Source organism: Rousettus aegyptiacus, unplaced genomic scaffold (assembly GCF_014176215.1).
Source record: "Rousettus aegyptiacus isolate mRouAeg1 unplaced genomic scaffold, mRouAeg1.p scaffold_m13_p_9, whole genome shotgun sequence".
Taxonomy (NCBI): Eukaryota; Metazoa; Chordata; class Mammalia; order Chiroptera; family Pteropodidae; genus Rousettus; species Rousettus aegyptiacus.
Genome location: NW_023416312.1, coordinates 58,831,336 through 58,855,280, shown reverse-complemented (window position 1 = coordinate 58,855,280; position 23,945 = coordinate 58,831,336). Strand labels below are relative to the sequence as shown.

Here is a 23,945-nt window from a genome sequence, read left to right as displayed (position 1 = left end):
ATATTTGACATTTGAACAATGTTGATTTTAATAACACAAGGGGTGACCCTATGAGATTTATCTTACTGGCTAATTCAATTAATTGAATACATTCAAGTACATCTTCGGTAGGTGCTAATAAATTACAGGCCATTCTCACTTATCTGCATACTTTAACAAATTCTTTCTTTAAATCCAACAGTACAAAGACAAATGTCAATTCAACTCAGTTCTATTTATGAATTCTGAATTGAGCAAATATTATTTACAAAAGATGTTGAGCACTAAAGAAAAGGTTTTCGATGGCTATCCAAATAAATTTGAGTAAGAAGTGGAATCTTACTTGTAAGAAGCACTCTGCCCTGATGACAGTGTCCAGGAAGTTAGTAAATTCTTTCCCATGTTCATAATTATTCACCTTGTACCAAATACATTCTGAAGCAGAAATATTAAACATTAGCATCCTGTTGTACAATAACTACATAAAACATAATTACCATAACTCTAAAGAGACAGAAAAATGACAAATATAAACAAGCCATCAGTCTCATACACCCTAGTCAACTCGCAGTTTAGATTGCAACAGGTATGTGGAAGTGATAGTGGGAAGTTACTTAAGAACTTGGTAATACAGGAGGAAAGTGCGTAGTGAAAAAATAAACTGCTAAAATTCACATATAATGAATGTGATTTGCTTTATGTCACACAGTAAATCAAGAGACTATGAATGTATGAATTCTAAGTTTGCCAATGCTCTGAAATTAAAACTACAGTGAACTGGGGGTAATCTAAGGGTGGCAGGACTCTTGTAAGTGGAAATCTATCTCTATCATATCCTACCTAAAGAAAGTCTCTAAGCAGAAAAAGGAGAGTTAACCTAGAATTACTAAAACCAATTTTTAAACACCTGAGGAGTCAGGAGTTACTTATTCAGGACAGAAACAATCAGGGGAACAAAATACTATCTCTAGAAAAATTGATCCCCTTGGAGGAATAAAATTATCAGGATTTACTATGGCCTGGATGAAAAACTCCCTCGCTACCCCTTCCTTCAATTCTATAATTAAAAAATCTTCTAATGACTAATTTGGCTCCCATACATATTGAATAGCCTAAGAAAGGAGCTATTCTAGTTGACAGATATGAACGGTTTGGTTACCAGAATTACTTCTATAATGAAATAATAAGGTGACATTCTGGTTTATACAATAGTCCTCTCTGAGTTTGGTTAGCATTGATCTTAAGATTCTAGGGGCTTAATGGCAAGTTTCTGGATATACAATCCAAGATAGAGTCCTTGGATTGTGATGATCATCAAAGTGGAGCCACTCAGTGAGCTTTGGTGACCATCTAGCAGTATTTCCTTAACAACACATCTACTTTCTTACTGCCTTTAAAATTATAACAAGGGGAGCATTCAGGCTCTGAATATATGATTACCCAAGAAAAATTACAGCATATGAAGGCTCCTCCTGTCTAGAATTTGGCACTCTTTATAAAAGAAACCCATTTATACACTATCTTGGTCCTTACTCATTCATCCAACTTTTAAGTATCAGTTCTCTACCTTCTTGTAATGTTTGACTCAACCAATGATAGAGCCTCAGTAAGACTGATTGATCTCTGACACAGTTAATATAGTGAAGTAGCAGAGAATTGTTCAGCACTGCACCCATCTGAGAAGGCAGCTGCAAAGACAAAACAATCGGTTAACTTTACATAGTTATGTAAAAAGTAGGTGAGAGCAACAAGTAAATCAATAGACAGGAAAAGTATAACAAAAAGAAAGGTCATGAAGAACAAATGGAAAATGCAAATCAGCACATGGTCCAGTCACATACCTCTAAGCAATGAATGTTCTGTAAGAGTTGAGGGAAGCTTTTAAGCTGTTCAACTGGAAAAGATCTATTCCTACCAAGATAATCAGAAAGACTCATTCCTCTTTTTCCATATTCTTTACTGTGGCTACTGGAATCTAGCACTGGTATAAGTGAGGGAGAATTCCATTTCTAAAGAAGAAAGAATAAACCATTCTATTAATGGACTGAACAGACTACACAAAATATAAATGTAAAAGCAGTCGTTAAGGTGGTTCAATGAATGGAGCCTGAATGTGGTTTGCATAAAAGTGTATTTAAATATCTATAGTCTCTTCCAACATCTGAACAGTTATTGTTTGGCTTTATTTTAAAAAGGCCTCTCAAGTCATTTGGGGTTTTAGATACTTACTCTTTTTCCAGGACGGACGTTAGCTGGACCTAACATCAGCTTTAGAGGTTCTGGAGAAGGTCCCTGATTCCTTTGCCTCACAGCAAATATAGCTGTCTTCCACAGATTCTCTGAATTCTTAAAGAAGATCTATAAATTTGAATATAAAGTATATGAGAGTAGGTACCGATAAGCTGAAGCAATAGAGAATCCAAACTCTTCATTAATTGGATGTATATTATGAAATATTTTGTACCCACACAAATCCATTTAAAGACTTACTGATCAGGAATCAATTAATCAAATGGAATCAAAACATAGTGTCAATCTCTAAAAAATACTTCCCAGAAACAATGCCACAAAGTAGATCTTAAAACAGCTTGCTGTAAACATTACAGTCCAAATCTGTAAATTATTTTAATCAAGAACAGCATATTTCAATCTCACTATGACTCATTGCTCCTTAATCCCTTACCTTCTTCTTTATAGGCAACGATACAGAAATCAAAGTAGGAATAAAGAACTTATACAGTGACAACAAAGCCTGGAGATAAGGCTGCTTTCCCTGAAATAAAATAAGAGTTTTCAGTTTTCAATCCTGTGGTCAATAAGAAAACAAATAACAATAAAAGATTAAACATATATTCGGACCTTAATTTTACTATGTGATATAGTTATAGGCAGATGCTATAGAAAAATCAAAGCAGCCATTTAAATCAGCTACCATGAAACAACCCTCACCAACCTGTCTTCTCTTTTATGACCTTTTCCCCTGCTTTACTTCTTCCTTACATTTTCTCTCTTCTTCTCTGCCCATGCCTTAGTCTTACCAGTCATATCTGTTAGCATGGCTTACTCTCACTGGTAACATATTTAGCACTCAAAGTTTACTAATTCTTGATTTAGACAGGAAGGTGGGAAGACAAAAAGGGATGCCAAGAAAACAGAGCAAAGGAAATATTAATAATTTAAAATCATAATTCACGAAAAATTAACTAGGAAATCTAACAATGGGTATGCAGTAGCCAAGCTCCTTGCTATAACTGCAAGTCTTAACCAAAACATGAATTTTATAATGACAGAAGTCATTACAGCTGGATACATGTGTTTGATATATCTGGCTATCCAGAGAAAACATATCACTAAAATGAAGTCCAAGGAAGTAACCAAATTGTTTTATTATATTACCAAATTGTTTTATTTTACTACTATACAAAACAAGGAAGGCAGAAAATGGGGCTTAGCAATACAGCATCCTTATAACAGCTTCTTGAAATTAAGTTTATTGTAATAAAACCAAAATGACCCAGTTTTTCTATGACCAAATATCTTCTGATCTCTGTACTCGTATCGATTAGTATTAGAGTGCTTGCTTGGAGTTGCAATGTTTTTTAATAAAGCAGATATTTAGTAGTGGAAAGACCTTTAGAACTTACTGTCCACTTAATCAAAAGGGGCACTTTTAAAACATGGCATATTGAACATACATGTTTAACCCTGGGTCCTCCCAAAGCCTCACTAAAAAGTAAATGAATGAAAAGGTATCAAAATCACAAGTTCAAAGAGAACAAGAAAGGAGGCAACAGCAAATGAGGGATCATTTATATACGGTTTACTAGGTATTAGGGAAGAGCCTCTACTGTGAAAGACCAAACTAAAGAAAGGAACTCTGAGGAAACAGAGACAAAGCTGGGAAGAGAAAAACAAAATCGCAGATGAGAATCCCATAAACCATAGTCACCAACCCTTAAGAAGAAACCTACCTCCCGCTTCCAGTTCCAAAGACTGCTCTCAACTGAGCCTGGTGCTTATAATGTAACCCTTGCCACCATTCATGCTTATCACCTGAGAGTCAATTTCTGTGTTATATTTCTTCCATGGATCAGGAGTTATGGGGCATGAATGAGTATGGAGGGGATACATGTCTTTGCGAGTACCAGAAATTCATATATCCAATATATTTGTTTACATGCCAATTATGTCTGTTACCATTATATATGTTTGGTTATATGTAAGCATGGCTGTGGCTTCTTGGTTTGATATTGTTGGACTTAACCAAATTCACCAAAATATAGCTAAGCAAAAAAATTTTATAAATGCACATTTATAAATGGCATTGATGATGGGATTATTTAGTAACATACTATATAGAATGTTAATAAAGCCATACATTTCATGTCTGGGTTTAAAATATCTAGACAATCGTGTACTAAATCATTTTTTTAAAACTTGAATATACACTGTTGTTTTCATCAACACAAATCAGCAAGAGTTTATAGAAGAATTTTCTTATTCTGTTGAAATGTTTTGCTGTTAACGTGAAAAAATGTGTATCGTTTTCACAATTTCTATTAATGTGAAGTGAAATTCAATTTGAACAAAAAAATTATCATTAATATCCTCAGGGAGCTAAGAGAAGATATGGTATCCATAAAACGCAAAACAAGAACAATCACTGAATTGTACTAACTGGAAAACTCACACTGGAGAAGCATGAATGTGTATTTGTGTTTTTCATTAAATATAAATGCCTCGGGTAGATCATGCAGGCTTCAGCAGTTAGGCATAGGCACTGCGACTTCCTACTGTTTTATACCCAAGGCATTACAGACCTCTGTTACCTGGCAGGTATAGTGGAAATAACAATGCAAGAGAGCTGTAAGGACAAGAGATAATAATCAGGGAATAAATATACTGAAGTTTAAGTATCCAGAAAAGAATGCTTTCCTAGATCACATCAACAAAAATAAATAAATAAACTGGTCACTTTAATAACTTTAATAGTTTTAATAATACCCCCTACACTTGTTTCCCAGCCATACCAACCTAGTTCCCCAGTTTCTACTGTTTGACATCTCCGTGTCTTTGCTCATGCTATTCACTCTGTCAGGAGTGCCCCGCTTTCCCTCTTCCCCTAAATTTATCTCAAGTATCACCACTCCTGACACCAGTATGATTCTGATTTTTTATTTTGTTGACTGAGCTCCCTGAACGATAAATTTTTTGAAAATAATGACTCATTTGAACTATCTTATATCCTCAAAGCCTAGCTCAGTACCTATTTTAGAGTAGTACACTGGCTAGTTCGGGGTCTTTTTGATACTCACCATTTTAGCCTGAAGATCAAGCAGTTTTCTTACTCGAAATGGTTTGACTAGCAAAGGTTAAAAAAAAAGAAGAAGAAGAAGAAAAGAGAAAGTACTATGCATCTGGTTCAAAATAAAAAGAAAGCCCATGGCTCATATAGCTCCTTTTTACAACACATCAAGAATATAAACACCCTGTTCAGTCAAGCCATTAAGCAGATGCTCTTGGATAAAAGTACTGAAGAGCAATTCCCACAAAATCCTTAGAACTAATGCTAATAGTTAACTTTATAAAGGCCAATACAAATGCTAATTCCATAGAGTGAATGTAATATAATTGGAATGAAAATACTCACCATTCTCTTTTTTGGTGAGCAAATACAAGAAATGGCACACATAAGGGCACTGTTAAAATAGAAAGATTTAAAAAAGAAAGAGAAATGATAATACATCTTGAACAGAAGAAACACGTTTTCCTCAAATGTCAATCTTATAATGATTAAGTAAATGTGCTTCTGGACATCATTGGACAATAGTCTTATAAAACTTCTCTTTTCATACTACATAGTAGTGATTAAAGAAAGTTTTAATTGGCATCCTATTATGTCATTTTAAAAATTATTTTTGGGATATAACAACACTGAAGTTTGAAAAACAGAAAAACATCCTTCTACCTAACAAAAATTCATGTATCCCTTCTAGTAGTCCATATTTATTAAGATAGAAAATTAAAACTTTTATCCTGAATTCCCACTTAAAAGCATTTTCTCATGTTGTTTCGTTTTCAAAATGATCATTTTCAATGATCTTAATATTCCAGTGAGTGTATATACCATAATTTATTTAACCATTTAGCCCTCAGTTTGGCAAATAGCACACACTCAATAAATATGTTACTTAAATTACTGAATGATTGGTTCCCGTATACCATTTTATTTTGAGCATCCATTTATTGAGGTTTTATTCTAGTTCAAGGGTTAGCAAATTCTGGTTCACCTGTTTTAGTAAGTCAGGTTTTATTGGAACACAGTCACACTCATTCATTTATGTATTGTTTATAGCTGTTTTCACCACACCAGCAGAGTGAATAGTTGTGACAGAGACAGTACGGCCCCCAAACCTAAATATTTACTACATAGCCCTTTAAGAAAAAAATTTGTCAGCATCTGCTCTAGATGTTAGGAAATTGAAAAACAAATTATTTAATGGGATTACAGAAAGTAACAAAAGCAGGCTTTCTTTAAAAAAACATATTTTGGCAGCCGTGACTCTAAATTTTAAAGTCTAAAGTAACATTCCATATTGTCTCTCCTCTACTTAGCAACAGTTTCAGAAAGACTCTGGACATACTTGTAAGAACTATGAATTTAAATATAGAATCCTTTTTTTTAAGGGAAGGATACATATTATGACCATTTCTGCCATATTCAACACAATCTAATAACTTTCAGTAAAAAACTCACATCCCTAGGAATATGAACCATTAGCAATATTATTATATTGGGTATGAAATGAGTGTCACACAATCTCTTGACCTAGGCTCCAACAGTATAGGAAATCTGACATTCTCCTTTAAACACATCTAGAAAAGAGAAACTCATATGTGCCCCTAAGAGTTTACAACTGCCTTTCTGGCAAATAGTTTACCACCATATCTGCGTTATTAGAGTCAGGCTCCCACCAAATTATATGAAAATGACTTTTAAGAAGTAATGTTTTTAAGTTAGGCTCCCTCTTTCTTAATTTGGGTGATATTTGAACAAATACGTTTAGTTTATAAAAAATAATTGAGCTAGTCACTTATGACATGGGCAATTTTCTGTACGTGTATTATACTTCAATAAATATTTTTTTTAAAAGACAGAGAAAAAGAAAAAATGGAGGCCCTCTTCCCTCCTGCCAAGCTGAGCAAGAAACTCTCTAGTGAGCATCATGAAAACTATGCAAGTTTATTGCAACTGATTTGAGAAACATTTTTGAGTAGTTCCTTTTCATTCATTCACTCACGAAACAAGTATTTACTGAGTGGTGAATAAAACAGACAAAAAGGTCTGTTCTTATGAAGTTTATATTCTGTGTGCCATGAATAGTGTTATTAAATACAAAAGACTCAGTCCCTGACTAGAATTATTACCAGAAAGTGGAAAGCATGTTTTATTATTCCCCGTTCTTAAACACAGAATTCATTTATATTGCACTTTGGTCAGTTGATGAACAAAACCAATATGAGCTTAAGAGAGATGTCAAAGGTAAGGTAGCATCAATCACATACTCATCATCATTCATCTACTCTTGCATACCACAGGACAAGCCTCTCCCGGGAATTTATAACAAGTTGGCCCTATGTAGATCTGCAGTTTGAATTTATACTAGTGATATGACCAAGAAAACCTCAAGTGAAGAATTTAAAGTGGTTCCAGCTTACCTATACCTCCCAGACAAATCAAACATCTGATAAAGGACTTGTATCTAGAATATAACAAGAACACTTATGACCCAATAATAAAAAGACAAATAATCCAATTAAAAAGTGGGCAAAGGATCTGAATAGATATTTCTCCAAAGAAGACATACACATATCCAATTAACACATGAAAAGATGTCAAATATTATTAACCATTAAAGAAATGTAAATCAAAACCACAATGAAATACCACTTTTTACCCACTAGGATGGCTATAATTAAAAAGTAAGATAAATAACAAGTGTTGGTGAGGATGTGATGAATTTGGAACCCTCCTACACTACTGGTAAGAAGGTAAATGGTACAGTCATTGTGGAAAACAGTTTGGTGGTTCCTCAAATTGCTAAACATAGAATTACAATATGATACAGCAATTCCACTCCTAGGTATATACTCAAAAGAACTGAAAGCAGGGACCTGCACATATATTTGCACACCAATGTTCACTGCATTATTATTCGTGGTAGCCAAAAGGTGGAAACCACCCAAGAATCTATCAACAGACGAATGGATAAACAAAATGTGGTGTATAAACACAATGGAACATTATTTAGCCACAAAAATGAAGTTCTGTTACATGCTAAAACATGGATGAACCTTGAAGACATTATGCTAAGTAAAAGAAGCTAGACACAAAAGGACAAATATTGTATGATTCCACTTATAAGAGGTACCTAGAATAGGCAAATTCATAGAGACAGAAAGTAGATAAGAGGTTACCAGGAGCTGGGGGGAGACTGACTGGAGGGTTACTGCTTAATGAATAGAGAGTTTTTGTTTAGGGTAATGAAAAAGTTTTGGAAATAGACAATAATGATGATTATACAACTTTATGAATGTAACTAATGAATGCCAATGAAATGTACAATTAAAAATACTTAAAATGGTAAATTTTATGTTATAGAAAAAATATAACAGGTTAAAAATGAAGTACTGATACATGTTATAATATGGATGAACCTTGAAAACATTATGCTAAGTAAAAGAAGCTGGTCATAAAAGATCACATATTATATGATTCCATTTTTTTTATGAAATATCCAGAAGAGGTAAATCTCTACACACACACAAAAAATACATTAAAAGTTGCTTAGGAACCCTTAAATAGGAAGATGGAGGGATGATAACTAAAGCACATAGGATTTTGGAAGTGATGAAAATATTCTAAACTTGACTCTGTTCACAGTTGTACATATCTGTGAACATACTAAAATGGAATGAACTACATACTTTAAGAGAGTGGATTGTACTGTATGTGAATTCAACCTCAATAAAGCTGTTTTAAAAAAAGCATCCAGAGAGAAAAGAAGAAATGACAGATTACAATTAGAATGATTCAACAATGGAAAAGGGTCCGTAGAATAATATTGTCAATGTTCAGAGAGAATTTAACTGTCCCCGTAGAGTTCTACATATAACAAAACCAACTTTCAAGAACAAGAGCATAGTAAAGACATTTTCAGATGAAGACAGAGAGCTGAGCATCAAAACATTCTCAGTGAAAAAATATTTGAAAGGATACACTTTTAGACAAAGGAAAATGATCTCAGACTGAAGGTCTAAGATACAAAAACAAATGATGAGCAAAGATATTGGTAAATATGTCAGCAAATCTAAACAAACACCAGCTGTGAAGACAATAATGTCTCCTTTATGTGTATGTGGAGGAGGATGGAGAAGAATGAGCTAGAACTAAAACCAAACAATAGCATATAATCTGGGAGAGATGCGATCAGAGTTAAAGCATTCCATGGTCTTGTATCATTTAAGGTGAAGGTAAAGATACTGGTTACCTTTAGATTTTTAAGAAAAACTGCACAGAAATTAAACAGAATATTTTAAATGTTCATTAATTCATTAAAAAATAGCAAACCTATTACATGCTAACATAAATAACGTATCTTATGAAAAATAACTATATTTTCCAAAAAAGGGAAAAAAAGTAAAATGGAACTGTTTGACATTTTACATTATATATGCATGTTAAAATAGGTTCAATAACACCTAAAGGAACACACAGGGAAAGTGTGTTAACTTCAAGTAAGAAGGCAAACCACAATCAATCCAAAATAAGAGAGATAAAGGGAAAGAATCAAAAAAGCAGATCATTTCAAAAGCTCAAAACAAGATATTTGAATTTACTTGTTATATCAATAATCACTACAAAGGTAAATAAACTAATTCTCCGGGTAAAAGCAAAAAATCATCAAACAGGATTTAAAAATAAAACCTAGTTATATGCTATTTAAAAGAGGCATCTAAGACCTGAGGATATAAAAAATAAAAAGGTTTCTAAAAAAACAGAAAGTGGAACTATACAAAGCAACTACTAGTCAATATAAAGCCAGAGTAGCAATGTCAATATCAGACAAAACAAAAAGCACTTCTAACAACAAACAGTTACACCATGATGGAAGATTTGATTCACCAGGACAGTATTAAAACTATAATTGTGCATACACCTAATAATAGACTCAAAATATACATAGCAAAAACTGATAGAACTTAAAGGAAAACTGACAAGTTTGCTTTCATAGTTGGAAAATTTCAATATATCTCACTCAGTAATTGATCGATGGGTAGCAATAACAACAAAATCCATAAGGATACAGAAATTTTCAATTACAATAACCTTTATTCCCTCACTTTACTTCGACAACTCACCCCCTGGTTACTCTGAACATGGTCATCATACTGAACCATCCCTTCCTGAAATCTTCAACTTCAATGCTACAACTTCCCATCATTCCAGCCTTTAATTCCACTACATTGTCATGAATGCCACCAGAGCATTCTGAACCACAGCTGAGCGTGCTCCCCATCTGGCCTCTTCTGTCTTTACCTTCTTCCCTTTTCTCTCTAGACACCCTAGTCCATCAGCTCAGTCACTCTCCTGCCTCCTTATCTAACCTGAAAGAAATGACCTAACCTTGCATATTAGTAAGATCACAAATTTGTGCTCTTCAACATCATCTGGGCCTTCAAAACCTCTGTACCTCTAATCATCTACTATTCCCATTTCCATCAGAAGCTATATTAAAATTCACTCTCTCCTCAAACATAACATTCTTTCTTCTCCTCACTTTGGCAGACCTTGTCTACTACTTGATTGCAAAATTAAAAAAAAATACACACACACACACACACACACACACACACACATATAAAACACCAAGACCACTGGGCAGGAATTCCCTCAATCATGTCCCTTGCTAATCCACAAATTAGCATCAACACTTATCCTTTTTGCTTATTGTCAGGATAGGTATCTCTTATCCTGTTGAAAACAAATTGCTATAGCTCTAACCCTGATTCCTAGTCTTATTTTGATGCCTCTCTCCTACCCTGCCATAGAACCCTATGGATACTATCAAAGAATTTATCATCCTGTACTTACCTTTTCCCCTACTATATTTAAAGATCATTGAGGCTAAGCCTCTTGCTAGGTAGCTAACTTTAGCAACGCTACTTAACTTTTCCATGCCTCAGTTGCCTCACTTCTGTAATGGGAATATCATTTTACATAAATCCCGGCTCTAGTCACATGACACTAGGTAATTATTTGACTTTTCTATGCCTCAGATTACTCATCTCTAAAATAGAGATAAAAGCATATTCCTTGTAAGGTTGTCAAGAGGTTTAAATGAGTTAAAACTACATTTTATGTGGTATATATTTAACACAGTACATTCCTGTTTGGTCTAGTCACATTTCCAGTGCTCGCTCACTAGACACATGACGTTAGTGGCTACCATACTGGACAGCACAAGTATAAAAAAATAGTCATTCAATAAATGTTTTGTCTTATTTTTGTTTAGAATATTGATGCAAGAATTTAAAGAACTTTCAGACTCTGAGGACCAGAAAAAAAATACTTTAACAGTCTAACATATGTTTAACATTTTAACATCTCTGAAAACATGACACTCTATAATCAATGTCATGGGACAGTTTTAATGGCAGCACTCTTTCACAGTGATTTATATATAAGATAATGATGCATCTTACAACTGATAGCATCTTAATAGTTGATGAAAAACTGTATAAAGCACCTAGTGCCTGCCACAGAAGCCTCACATAAATTAACCAGTATGTCTTATTCATATTTGTATTCCAAATACTAGTTCAATGCCTGGCACAGTACGCAGTTAATAAATGCTTATTGAGTGAATTTCTGATTCTCAAACTTTCTGGTCTTAGGACCCTTTACATTCTTAAAAATTAGAGAACTCACAAAGAGCTCTGGTTTATCTGGATTGTAACTATCAATATTCACCACATTAGAAATTTAAAAATGTTTATTATTTCATTAACAAATAAGAAGCCTATTATATGCTAAAATAAATGATATATTTTATGAAAAAATGACTACAATGACATAGTTTTACATTTCTACAAATCTGTTTAACATTTCTGACAACAGAATACAGTTGGATTCTCTGCTTCTTCATTAAACATGTTACATTGTTCTGACTGAAGTACATGAAGTAAATCTAGACTCACACAAATATGTAGTTGGAAAAGAAAGGAATATTTTAATAGCCTTTCCGGAAAATTATGGATATCAGTCTTTGATACTACACCAAAACTTGATTAAGTGGTAGTTTCTTAAGAGTTAGCTGCAATGTGTAATACGAAGCTTTATCAATGAACTCTCTTTGTACTCTGTTCCATCAAAATTCATTGATATATTTTGCTCTTTGAGTGGATCTTTTATCTATGCATAATTTTATAACATCTTACTTGTTCATCAGGAAAACATTAGTTTACTGAGTTATACTGAGTCTCCAAAAATCGACATATTTCATTATACAATATCTAAAAATTGTACTCATTAACATTGCTACTACCAATTTCATCAGAAAAGTCTTTAAGTATTGGGAGGCTGTCAAGTTCACAGTGGCAGATACAAATTTTCCAAACTTATAATTTTCACTTGAAAGTTCAAATTTTATCATTGGCAACAAATCTTGCCAGTTATTTTAGTTTGAAATGACAGGCTTGCTTTCTTCATTTTTGAAAAACTGTCTGCCAAATACCCAAGTCTGAATAACCATAGTTTATATGTCAGTCATTCTTTCAAGTAAAAATCGTATTTCATGAAAAAAAGCAAATAGTTTAGCTCACAACTCAATTACATGAGTGCTTTTCCTTTGGACAACTATTGTACTTTAGTATGCAGAAGAGATGTATTTTGTGCTTCCCATTTCATCACACAGAATAGTAAAGACATGTCTCAAAGGTCGAAATTTCATAAAACTAATGAATTAATTTTTACTGCTTTATTTGGGACATTCTTAAGTAAAACCAGCATTTTTGTTTTTTACTGCAGTGATGAATACAATGACCAATGGTACAGTTTGGTTCCATTGCCCCAATTTTTGCTAAGGTGCCAGCAGTTTTATCCACCACTGCTTTAGCACCATCAGTGCAAATGTCAACAGTGAAAATAGCAGCTAACATCTTGATATTGCTGTAAAAATAATTTTGACCTCTCGGACCTCCTGAAAGGATATCAGTGAGCCTCAAGGGGTCCACAGATCATATATGAGAATTGCAGGTATAGGACTTCATTATGTTATACCTAGATTATCATGTTAGTTTCCTAACCAGTCTTCCTGACTCATGCCTCCCTCCTAAGTCATGTTGTTTGGCTCTACTAAATACTTTTACAATGTTGCTTTAACCATGTTCTGCCCAACCTTTTTCAATTATTTCCCCCACAGGATAGAGGATAAAGTTCGATTCCTTAGCATCACATTCAAAGACTTCTACAATCTCCTTACCTAACTTTTTCAGCCTTACCCCTACTACCTCCGGACACCAACTGTAAGTCTATTTAAGGTCTCCTGAAACACAATTTATACATCTCACACTTTGCTTGAAATATTTATTCCTCTTCAGTCATGTCAAACATCATTTCCCTTTATCAAATCTCAAATCCCATTCAACCTTCAAGGCCCAGCTCAATACCCACATACTTTATGATACTTTTCTAATCACAATCACTCTGGTTTACAATCTTATACTCCCATTCCTGGAACTATCATAGCAATTATTATCCTCACATTTGATCATTTAACTCCTGAGTTACCTAACTTTTATGTGTTTTCCTTAATCCTCCAACTGGATTATAAATCCCTGGAAGATATAAACCCCTGAACCTCTCTGCTAAACTTCAAATCTTCTATAGTGCCTCATACAATGCAACAAATACAGTGGAAATGTCAATTTTTAAACATAAAATCAATGAATGAACTCCCTTCCCAAGAGGCAAGAGGAAATCTGTTAGGTGAATGATTCACATGGTCTGTGAAGTACTGATGGTCCTTTAGAGTCTTCCAGGTGGACAGCAGATTGATTTCTTAGAATTATTAATGTTTTCAATGGGGATAATTATGCCATTGAATCAAAATCAGTCCACTGGCATCTCATGAAAAGTAATCCTCTCCTCATTAATTTTGCTGAGGATTTTGCAATGTTAAGAAAATGTAGAATAAGTGACCCAATGGACCTTGTGGAAGTGGTTTTAAAGGGATAAGATGGCAATCACTGCTCTACATCAGGAAAGAGACTCTGATGGGAAGTTAATCCTACCTGTAACATTTTATTACCTTGAAAGAAGATAAAAAGCAAATATGGTAAAAATTTTTATATTTGTTAATCTGTATGTTTGCTATCTATCTTTTAAAATAAATAAGGAAAAACAATGTGTGGTGCTTTGAATCACATGTGGTGTGTCAATATACAAGCAGATACCATTTGATTAGTGCATAACGCTGTCCAATCTTTACCTACCAGTGTATCATCTTGCAACGAAGCAAAAAAAAAGCCATAGAGCAAGTTAATCTTCTCCTTGTGATCAATGAAGTCAAACATTGCAACCAGCCAACGATAAAAAAGTACCTATTGAGAGACAAAATGCTCATCTTTAGAGAAATACAACTGGCACATAAGAACTTAATTCCGCCCCCCAGGGCGGTTTTAGAAGCCTCTAGCACAAACGAGGTTAATAGATTTTATTTCTCAGTAAAAATTTATGTTTGAACAGAGTCCTTGCATCAAGCAATATTGTTCCAAAACTACAGGCTTTGCACAAAAGGCCAATGCCATTACTCCATAAGTGGCTCTTCCTTGCCATCTCTTAAGTAGTTCTGAAGGGCTTGTCATCAAAGTGTTTAAAAAGATTACCTTGGTGCTACTACAACACTTGCCAACACAAAGCCAGGAGACCGCCTTAACCACAGAATCTTCTGATATTAGAGTTGTTGGAATCATGCTCTTCAACATCCGGGCATTTACAGCACTCCCTGGAAAGCAGAAAAACTCTAAATTAAACTACATTTTAGTATCTTGATTGTTTCCTTGCTATTATTATTCACTCTTGTTTCTAAAAACCTCACGTTATATTAAAGGCAATAAAAAACAAGTGATACTTGACATCTTTTATCATTACAAAACACAGTTCAAAACAAAAATGTGCTTTTAACTTCTAATATAAACTACAAAGCAAATTCTTTGGCTCCAATATTTCTATTTAAATAGGGAGAATAAGTACAAACAGGGTCTCTTTTTGGGGTGATGAAATGTTTGGGAATTAGATAGTGGTGATGGTTACACATCTCTGAATGTTTTTAAAAAAACACACCTGAATGATACTCTTCAGAAGGGCTAATTTTATGCTATGTGAATTAAACCTCAAAAAAATAGTCTTTTACTCACAGAAAAATCTCAAGGCCTTTTAAATTTTGTTAATATTTGTAAAGACACAATAGATTCTGATTTATTTAAAGCTACAGACTAACATCTTGCATGAGCCGCTATGTTTAAGAATACACAAATATATATTTGTATTCTCCTCGATGCCCCACCCCCCAAAAGTGGGGAAGATAGCAGAATCAAATAGCCATCCTTGGAATTAGCTGGCAGTAATATTCTATACTGGTCCAATTTTTCCAGCAGACTCTCTGGCATCCATGATATTCTCCCATATGGTAAGAGAAGTGATGCTGCAAATAGCTTTGTATACATCTTTTATCAACTTCTCCTTATTAAGGCTTCAAGAATTAAATATGGATCTCGATAACTTTTTTTTGTATTTAAACATTGTGTTATTTGCATTATAGTGTGGTGATCACAACTATTCACTGAAAAAAAACCCCACTGTTCTCAATTTCTCATGCAAGTAGAATTCTCCAAAACATCATGGATGCATGTGTCTTTAACCACTGTTTTATGCATTACAGTATGGCAGCCACATCAATTCACTATAAGAACACTGTTCTCAGCTTCTCCCACAAGTAGCATTCTCAGAAACATCTTATACACCCTTTTTTTCCACCCTGAGGGTGAAGACTTCTCTTTACTTTTTTAAATAAAAAAATTGTATATACTTAAGATGTACAACATAATGATATGATATACATATACATAGTGAAATGACTACTACAGTCAGGCTAATTAACATACTAGCACCTCGCATAGCTACCATTTGTGTGTGTGTGATGAGAGCATCTGAAATCTACTCTTAATAAATTTCCAGTATTTACTACAGTATTATTAACTATAGCCATCAAGCTGTACATCAGATCTTGGGATTTATTCATCCTACACAACTGCAACAATGCATCTCATCAATTTCTATCCCATCATTCTATGAAGAAAAGAAGAAAAAAGGAAGGGAATGAATCACAAGAATAAAAATGAGCTTTCCATTCTTGTAGTTCCTTGTTTTTATATCTCTTTTCTCCCACTCTCATCCCCTAACCCTTCTAAAGTCTGGCACAGTCTGACCACTAACACCTTACACAGGTACCAAATTCAAAGAGAGAATGAATACAGACTGTATTATTTCCCGACGACTTTTTAATTAATTCCTAAAGAGTCTAAAGTCCCTTTGCACCTAATTATGATGACATTCCTAGCACACCTGCCCCTGAATATGCATTTCAACTTGGCAAAAGAGCCACATGTAAAGATCTAGTAGTAGTGAGGGGGAATATCATAGAAATAACTGAAAGAGGAAAAAGCAATTAAGGAGGCCACATTTAATATCACTAAATTCCAACTTAACAGAAAAATGAAAAGTTAGACTAAAAAGCCAGAGATTGTTTTTTAAATTGTTATATACAAGCTTTCAAATCTGAAGCATGCACATAAAAGAGGCATGCATTTGCCACAAGACCGGACAATCATGAAAACCTTCTCAACATTAATTCTGACATATCAAAAAAGAGAAATTCCAAAATAGAAAACACCTGTACATTCTATACATGTTTTAAGGGGGGGCAGAGAAGGGAAGAGAGACTTGTTCTCAATAGACACTGATCAGTTAAATACACATTCCTGGAGATATTAGAACCAATCTGAAACCACTTACAAGAAGAGTCAATTTTATTAGGTCAAATTGAACTTTCTAAGAAAACACAGAACTAATCACGCAAAAGTGGAGAAGTAAAATATCTGGGAGTTATATCTTGAATTCAGCTAGTAATCTGTTGTTGCTTTAAAACACAGATACATACCCCCCTGAAAACATGAATCTAGAGTATACACAAAGGAACCCAATATGCAAGGGCCAGGAAACAGTACATAAAGCATCCAGTTTTGATAGTTGTCTTAATTTTCAAAAAAAGAAAAAAGTAGAAAACCCAGCGTGATGCAGTATAAACATTAGAAGAGAAGTTAGGAGATCTGTGTTCTCCAGTGCTAGTTCTGACACTTTAACCACTGTGGCCTGTTTCCTCACCTTTAAAATGAAGATGTATGGGATCTAAAACACTTTTCAAGTCTGAATTTGGATGAGAGTAGGTTAAAACATTCTTCTCAGATAAAAGGAATACTGGTCATTATTCTAAGAACTTCACACCCATTCCAAATGAACTAAGAGCAGTAAAGGAGGCATTTGTACAAAAGAAAAAGCGTCTTGAATGTTAAGGTCATAGACACTAGAATGGAGACAGCATCAACAAGGACTTGCCATAGATAAGTGAACCTAAAGGCAATGAAGTAGACTAAGTGATCTCTTAAGATGCCTTCCAGCAGCATTATTTAAATCATTATCTATGCTTCTGAAGAGAAATACTAAAAATAGCTCCCATATATTCAGTGATAAGACTCCACACATTTATTTGCAGATATGTGATAACTAGCCATTTTCAGCATATGCACACAGAGACTTTTGGCTCATAAGGTAGTTTGTATATTAAAAAGGCCTATTTTGGTTTGAAAAAAAATAATAAAAATAAAGAACTGCAACTCGTTCCAATGAACAATCTAATTCAAAGTCTGGAAGGCAAAAATAGCAAACTGACTATAAATATATCCTCTTGACATACCAAATTTGCCACTGAGTGTCACATTTAATAGAATGTCAATTTCTTCCTGAGCTAATCCATTCTTCCAAGCCACATTTTCCACAGTTTTCAAGTGTTTTTCCAAGGTTTTATCTTTACTCCGTGAAGTTTTAAAGGGACCTGGAAAAAGGAACCATATTAAATAGTGAGACGTTTAAAATTCTTTCAGTGCTCAGCCTCAACAATTACAACTTGGGATACTTTAAAGGAATGGCTTTATGTATAAAATGTCTTCCTAAAAAACCTTCGAAGCCTTTAAAATTCTAGAATATTTAACAGCAATAGCACCTGCAGTGAGGAAAACTAAACCATGTCCTGGCATCTATGCTCTAAACTAACTAAAAGCACTGAGCTATATGCTGGTTCAATGTTAGGGCAGCAGCTCCCAAACTTTGCTGCACATTGGAATCACCTAGAGAACCTTTAAAAAACCCCGACATCCAAGTTGCATCCCATACCAATAAAATCGGATGGTTTAAGAGCGAATGTCAGCCACTTGTGGTTTTTAAACATTCTCGGGTCATTCTATGCGTAGCAATTTGAAAACTGCCCTGCCAGGAACATGCTTTGCTGTTCTATCCCTAGTACCTCGAACACTGACATGTAGTAAGTGCTCAATAAATGTCTATTAAATAAACAAAAGGATGAATGAGCAAAACTATGTTTTCCTTTAAAATTCTTCAAGAAAAAGTCTAGACTATTTTGACAGAAATAGGACTTTCATAAAGAAAACAGTCTGTCTTACCTTTCTCAAAGTATCTCACTGCTACTTGCAGAGCATCTTCTGCTTGATCATCAGCATGTACGTAATCTTCCACTGGATTTTTTTGTCCATGTTTCGAGATGCTCCTTGAGTTGCTGAGGTCCTCTTTTAGTTTCCAGTCCAAGAGATTAGTCTGATAAGTATTACTACCTTGTGAAGTTCTCTTTGGTGTCTCAGAGTTCTTAACTCTCTTTTGAGGTGACATTACTGCACGTGTTCTATACAGAAACAAGTATCAAGTTACCATGAATCAGCCAAACTGTCCTTTTACTCCACAAAGACAGGGATCACATCTGCTCATATTCCCAACACTTAGTGCACAGTAGCTAGCATGCAACGAGTACACAATAAAAGAAAAAAACTGACAACAATCTAGGCAACAAAACCTTCAGATTAACGTTCTCAGAAAGCCCTTGACCTAAATAGGAATAGAGAGAAACAACTCTTCAAGGTAACATTCACCAGCTGAACTGGCCTTCTTGTAGGAAAAAAATACAACAGTTAAGAGTACGGGTAACATAGCAACTTCTCTTAAAATGGCTATATCACAGAAGCAAGTGCAAAACTAAGCCATTTCATAAAATCATTCTTACTTTCTCCAATCACTCGTATTTTTCTCCACCCCCACCTTGATTTTGCTTTTGATCTTTTATGTTCCCTACTTTGTGAGTGTTAAGTTAAAACTGTATAGTTCAAAAGTCAAACTGGTGGAAAAACTAAGGATTCTCAGAATAGAAACATTCCCTCTTAATTCGCTCATTCGATAAATAATTACTGAGCATCATCTATATGCCAAGCACAGTTCTAGTTACCAGGGATAAGATAATAAAACAGTCAAAGCTTCTGCTCTCATGAAAGTTATGGGGGTGGAGAGAAGATACGATGAATAAGTAAATAATATTGAAAATAATACACAGTGATATAATAGAAACGGGGTAGGAGTGAGAAGCTACTTTGGAATAAGTGTTTAAAGCCTCACTGATAGACCTTTAAATTGAATTTGCATGCCAAGAAGGAACCAGTATGTGAAGATCTGTGGAGCTATGTGGAGAGGGAAGAACAAGACTTGCTACAAACTTAAAGCAAGAGCTTTGGGTGTTAGAGAAACAGCAGCAACATCAGTAGGGGCAGGGAGAAGTAGTTAACAGGACAGAGGTAGAGGACAGTGAGAAATTAAGCCAGGAAGGCAGCCAGGGACTAGCATATTGGGACTTTTTGGCCAAGGTAAAGAGTTTGGATTTGAAGTGTCATGGCAACTATGGGGGAAGGGAGGCATGTTAAAGGAGTGATACCATCTGATTTATGTTTTAAGACCGTTTTAGCTGCAGTGTGGGACAGATTGCTAGGAGTCAAGGAGTGGAGACAGACCAATTAAAAGGGTCTTACAGAAGTCCAAAAGAGATGTAACTGTAGCCTGAACTAGGTCTGAGGTACAGCAGTGAAAGAGGTAGAAAATGATTGCATTCGTGATGTTTTGGAGGTAAACTGGGCAAGGCCATGAAAAATACAGGATGTAGGGAAAAGGTGAGAGAGGAACCCAGAATGACTTCTAAGTCTTGGACTTCAAATGGGAAAAACTAAGGGAAAGGTTAGAATGACACTCAATCCCACCTCCCTAGAACAGATCAGGAGAGCAATACATATGTATAACCCAGTGGGAGGTCCCAGGTTCTGAGTTGTTTCCTAGGCTCCTAGGAAAGAAGGGCGGAGGGGGGGCAGGAAGGGGGTGCAGCTTCTGACCCCATCTGGCTGACCGGTCGCAAAGCTTCTCAGGAATCCAGGCCCCGCCCCGCGCCCCCGCTTTTACAGCCTTCCCCAGCAAGGAAAAAATTTGGCTAAGACTAACCCACTGGCCAGATTCCTCACCTAATACACACCTCAGTCCCCGAACCTCGGGAGTCCAAACTTCTCCAGGATTCAAATGAACCGGCCCCGCCCTACGCATGCGCTTCCGCGGAGATCCAAGCAGCGGCCAGGCGGGGCCGCGCTCTCTGCTGTAACCTGATTGGTTGGGTTTTGGATCTACGGCGCGAGCTGAGGCGCACGCCGAAACTGACTCATACCCAATTCCGGCTTACCGCTGGCCCCACCCGCCGGGTCCCGCGGGACGCGCGGCAAGTGGGCAGTTGCTGCCAGAGCCAGCTGATTGGCTGGCGTTCCCACTGTGCTAAAATGTTCGCATTCGTCATTCTGCCGTAAAACAGAGCAGTCTTGATTCTTGAAATTAGCAAGATTAATTATAGTGATCACATTGCCCAAATCGACCCCAAATGTTGGGACTTTGAATATGTAGGAAAATATGAAATGGCAAACTTCTCAATAAAGACTGCCTCTCCCATGTTGGGCAAGAGACTTGAGTTAAAGGGTCTATGACCTCTAAAGCTGCCATTTTTTCCCATGTGAAACTAGGAGGTGGGAGGAAAGAAAGGCTGGATCTGCCCTGTTTTACCTTCCAGGGTTTGCTAAAAACCTGTAGCCTGAGCCGGATGTAGCACTTTTTTGCACGTAACCAGCCAGTCCACACATAAAGATTCCTGACTTTGAGAAATTGTTGGACCTTAAAGATATTGGCTAAAACAGCAATAAGGGCTCAGAGTGAGACCTGACATTAGGTCCTAGTTTAATCTCTTACTAGAGTAGAAATTAGGAAAGATATAAATTTAACAATTCTGATTGTTTTGAGGCAAAAACATACCTATAAACCGTAAACAAAATGGTAGTCGGAAATTTCGCTATCTTAGGGAAAGATGAAAAATCGAAGATTAAGTTGCTGTATTTGGGAAAGACTACAGCAGAAATGACTATTTACCACATTTTCTATTTATATGGTTTTCAGAGCACTTTCATGAACTCTTATTTAATCATGCATGAGAATTGGGTGTTTAATATTTTCTGTGATAGCTGCTCCTTATCTAGTAAAACTGAACATATATCAAGAGTCATTTTTATACTTGAAATAATTTCGTATAAATAAAAAATTGCAGCAACTATGTACCTATCAATAAGCACTTTAAATATAAATGGATTAAATGCTCCAATCAAAAGACATAGGGTAACTGAATGGATAAGAAAACAAGAGCCATACACGTGCTGTCTATAAGAGACCTACTTCAGATAGAAAGACTCACAGATACTGAACATAAAGGGATAGAAAAAGATATTTTATGGGAATGGAAATGAAAAAAAAGCTGGAGTAGCAATGCTTATATTAAACAAAATAGACTTTAGAACAAAGGCTATGATGAGACAAAAAGGATGTTTCATAATGATAAATCAACCCAATGAGAGGATATAATCCTTATAAACACGTATGCACCCAATGTAGGAACCCCTAAATACATAAAACAAATGCTAACCGACATAAGGAAAAAATTGACAATAACAAAGTCATAGTAGGGAACTTTAACACCTTACTGACATCGATGGATAGATATTAATCATTTCATAGACTCAAATATAAATTGGAAGGGATTTTAAGTCTCAATCCCTTTCTTTTTTGTAGATGATAAAACTGAGACCTTGAGTAGTACAATAATTTGACTAATGTGACAAGACTACAGCCCTGGAACTTGTGCCACTTTGTGGACACATAGAGAGGGACACTAGTTCACCTTTATTTAATAAAACTACAATTTTCTCTGAAATCATTCTTCCACCTTCCTTTGTCTTCACTTAATGAAGCAGAATTCCCAAAACCTGTAAATTGTACTGAGATCCTAATTCTATGGCCTTCTGTTTTATGTGCTGACATCATAGGAGTGTGGGGGAACATAAATGGGATTGAAAATTTGGTAACCTCATTAGTATATTAAGTGATTATACTCCCCCTTTTCTTCTCCTCTTTCATCCAGACTTTAAAAAAAAGCCTGAATTTCTTGTCATGGCCCTTGCTATTCAATTTTTCATTATTTGTCCAGCCAGTTTCCTCCAAATTTTAATTTTTTTTATTTTTGAAAGAATGAGAGAAAAAAGACAGGTATCAATTACAAGAACAATGACATTGAAGAAAATACAATAATTTGTACTCCCACACTCACAACACCCCCCCACCACCACCCCTTTCCCCATCCTTGGCACAACAATATTAAAACCGTCAAAGCACATCTAGCAAGGAGAAACAGCAATATGTAATGAAGAAAGCAAATTTTCATACTGCTCAATCCAACTAACCCATATCAAATGTCCTTCCCCCAGCCAAAAGTCCACCCACAGGAATGATAAAGAAGTGTAGAAGAGACAACCTTGCAGGTAACTTGGATCTCTGCTCACACTAGCAAAGTTCAGTGAAGATTCAATAGAAGTAGTGAATCTATTTGGCAGGGAAACACTGTCAAATTTCAGATAATCTAAGAGAACAGCTAGAGATTCACGGACTTTGAACAGGATGAATCCCTGTTCCCTCAAACACAACAGTGGAGAAGCTGCCAAATCCTGGTTAGCTGCTGAGAAGAGTGGAAGTGAGGCAGCTTTGGCTTAAGAAAATCTAAAGAAAGATGTCTTATAACAAGTTTACTGCTTCAGTTTCCAACTGTGAGTAAAGGAGCTTATAGGTTGATTTTGGACAAAGGCAAGGTGAAACTTCCAATTTTACCACTTGAAGAATTAGATTATCTATTCACTGCATATATTCTTTATTTTAATTAAACTTCATGGAGTATTCAAAATTTAAACAATTGTTAAAAGTAGAGGCTAATTAATTTTACATATAACTTAGTGTCCCGAATCAAAGGAACTTTTTCCTAAAGTGGTAGGTTTAAGTTTTCAACCTAACCTATTGAGAGATTCCCACATCCCATGAGAAAGCATCACGTATTTTATACCAAAAGTAGAGTTCTCTTTATAGGAGGTTTATTCTGTCTTCACTAGAATGAGTCTATAAAGGGAAGGATACTTATGCAGGGTTAGTTCAAGATCAGAGTTTTCTCCACATGTGCTTACACACACACAGAGTAAATACATTTTCCCACACATATAATCTCACAGTCACATGCTTGCTGGAGTCCATCTCAAAAAAAAAACACTTCAATAGTTAGCCATATACATGTACATGCAGCAAGATGTGAGAGTTGCCCCAAAATGACTAAAGGTGG

At 35.3% G+C, this 23,945-nt stretch overlaps 1 protein-coding gene across 4 annotated transcripts in view; it reads right to left on the bottom strand.

Annotated features, from left to right (window-relative positions):
* The window catches only part of CENPI (centromere protein I), a 64,710-nt gene that overhangs the window by 30,949 nt on the left and 9,816 nt on the right, over nt 1-23,945 (bottom strand). For 2 of the 4 annotated variants that reach the window (XM_016132179.2, XM_016132177.2), the window contains exons 2-12: nt 18,838-19,073; nt 18,075-18,212; nt 14,929-15,047; nt 14,536-14,643; nt 5,630-5,678; nt 5,295-5,341; nt 2,663-2,752; nt 2,209-2,337; nt 1,821-1,988; nt 1,547-1,667; nt 323-414 (exon numbers count right to left, since the gene is read on the bottom strand). In XM_016132179.2, coding sequence (XP_015987665.2) covers nt 323-414; nt 1,547-1,667; nt 1,821-1,988; nt 2,209-2,337; nt 2,663-2,752; nt 5,295-5,341; nt 5,630-5,678; nt 14,536-14,643; nt 14,929-15,047; nt 18,075-18,212; nt 18,838-19,060 — 1,284 coding nt within the window. In that variant the 5' untranslated portion in view covers nt 19,061-19,073. Of the gene's footprint in view, nt 1-322; nt 415-1,546; nt 1,668-1,820; nt 1,989-2,208; nt 2,338-2,662; nt 2,753-5,294; nt 5,342-5,629; nt 5,679-14,535; nt 14,644-14,928; nt 15,048-18,074; nt 18,213-18,837; nt 19,074-20,721; nt 20,848-23,945 lie in introns of those variants that run through there. The other 2 variants (XM_016132176.2, XM_016132178.2) reach the window with 2 other exon arrangements.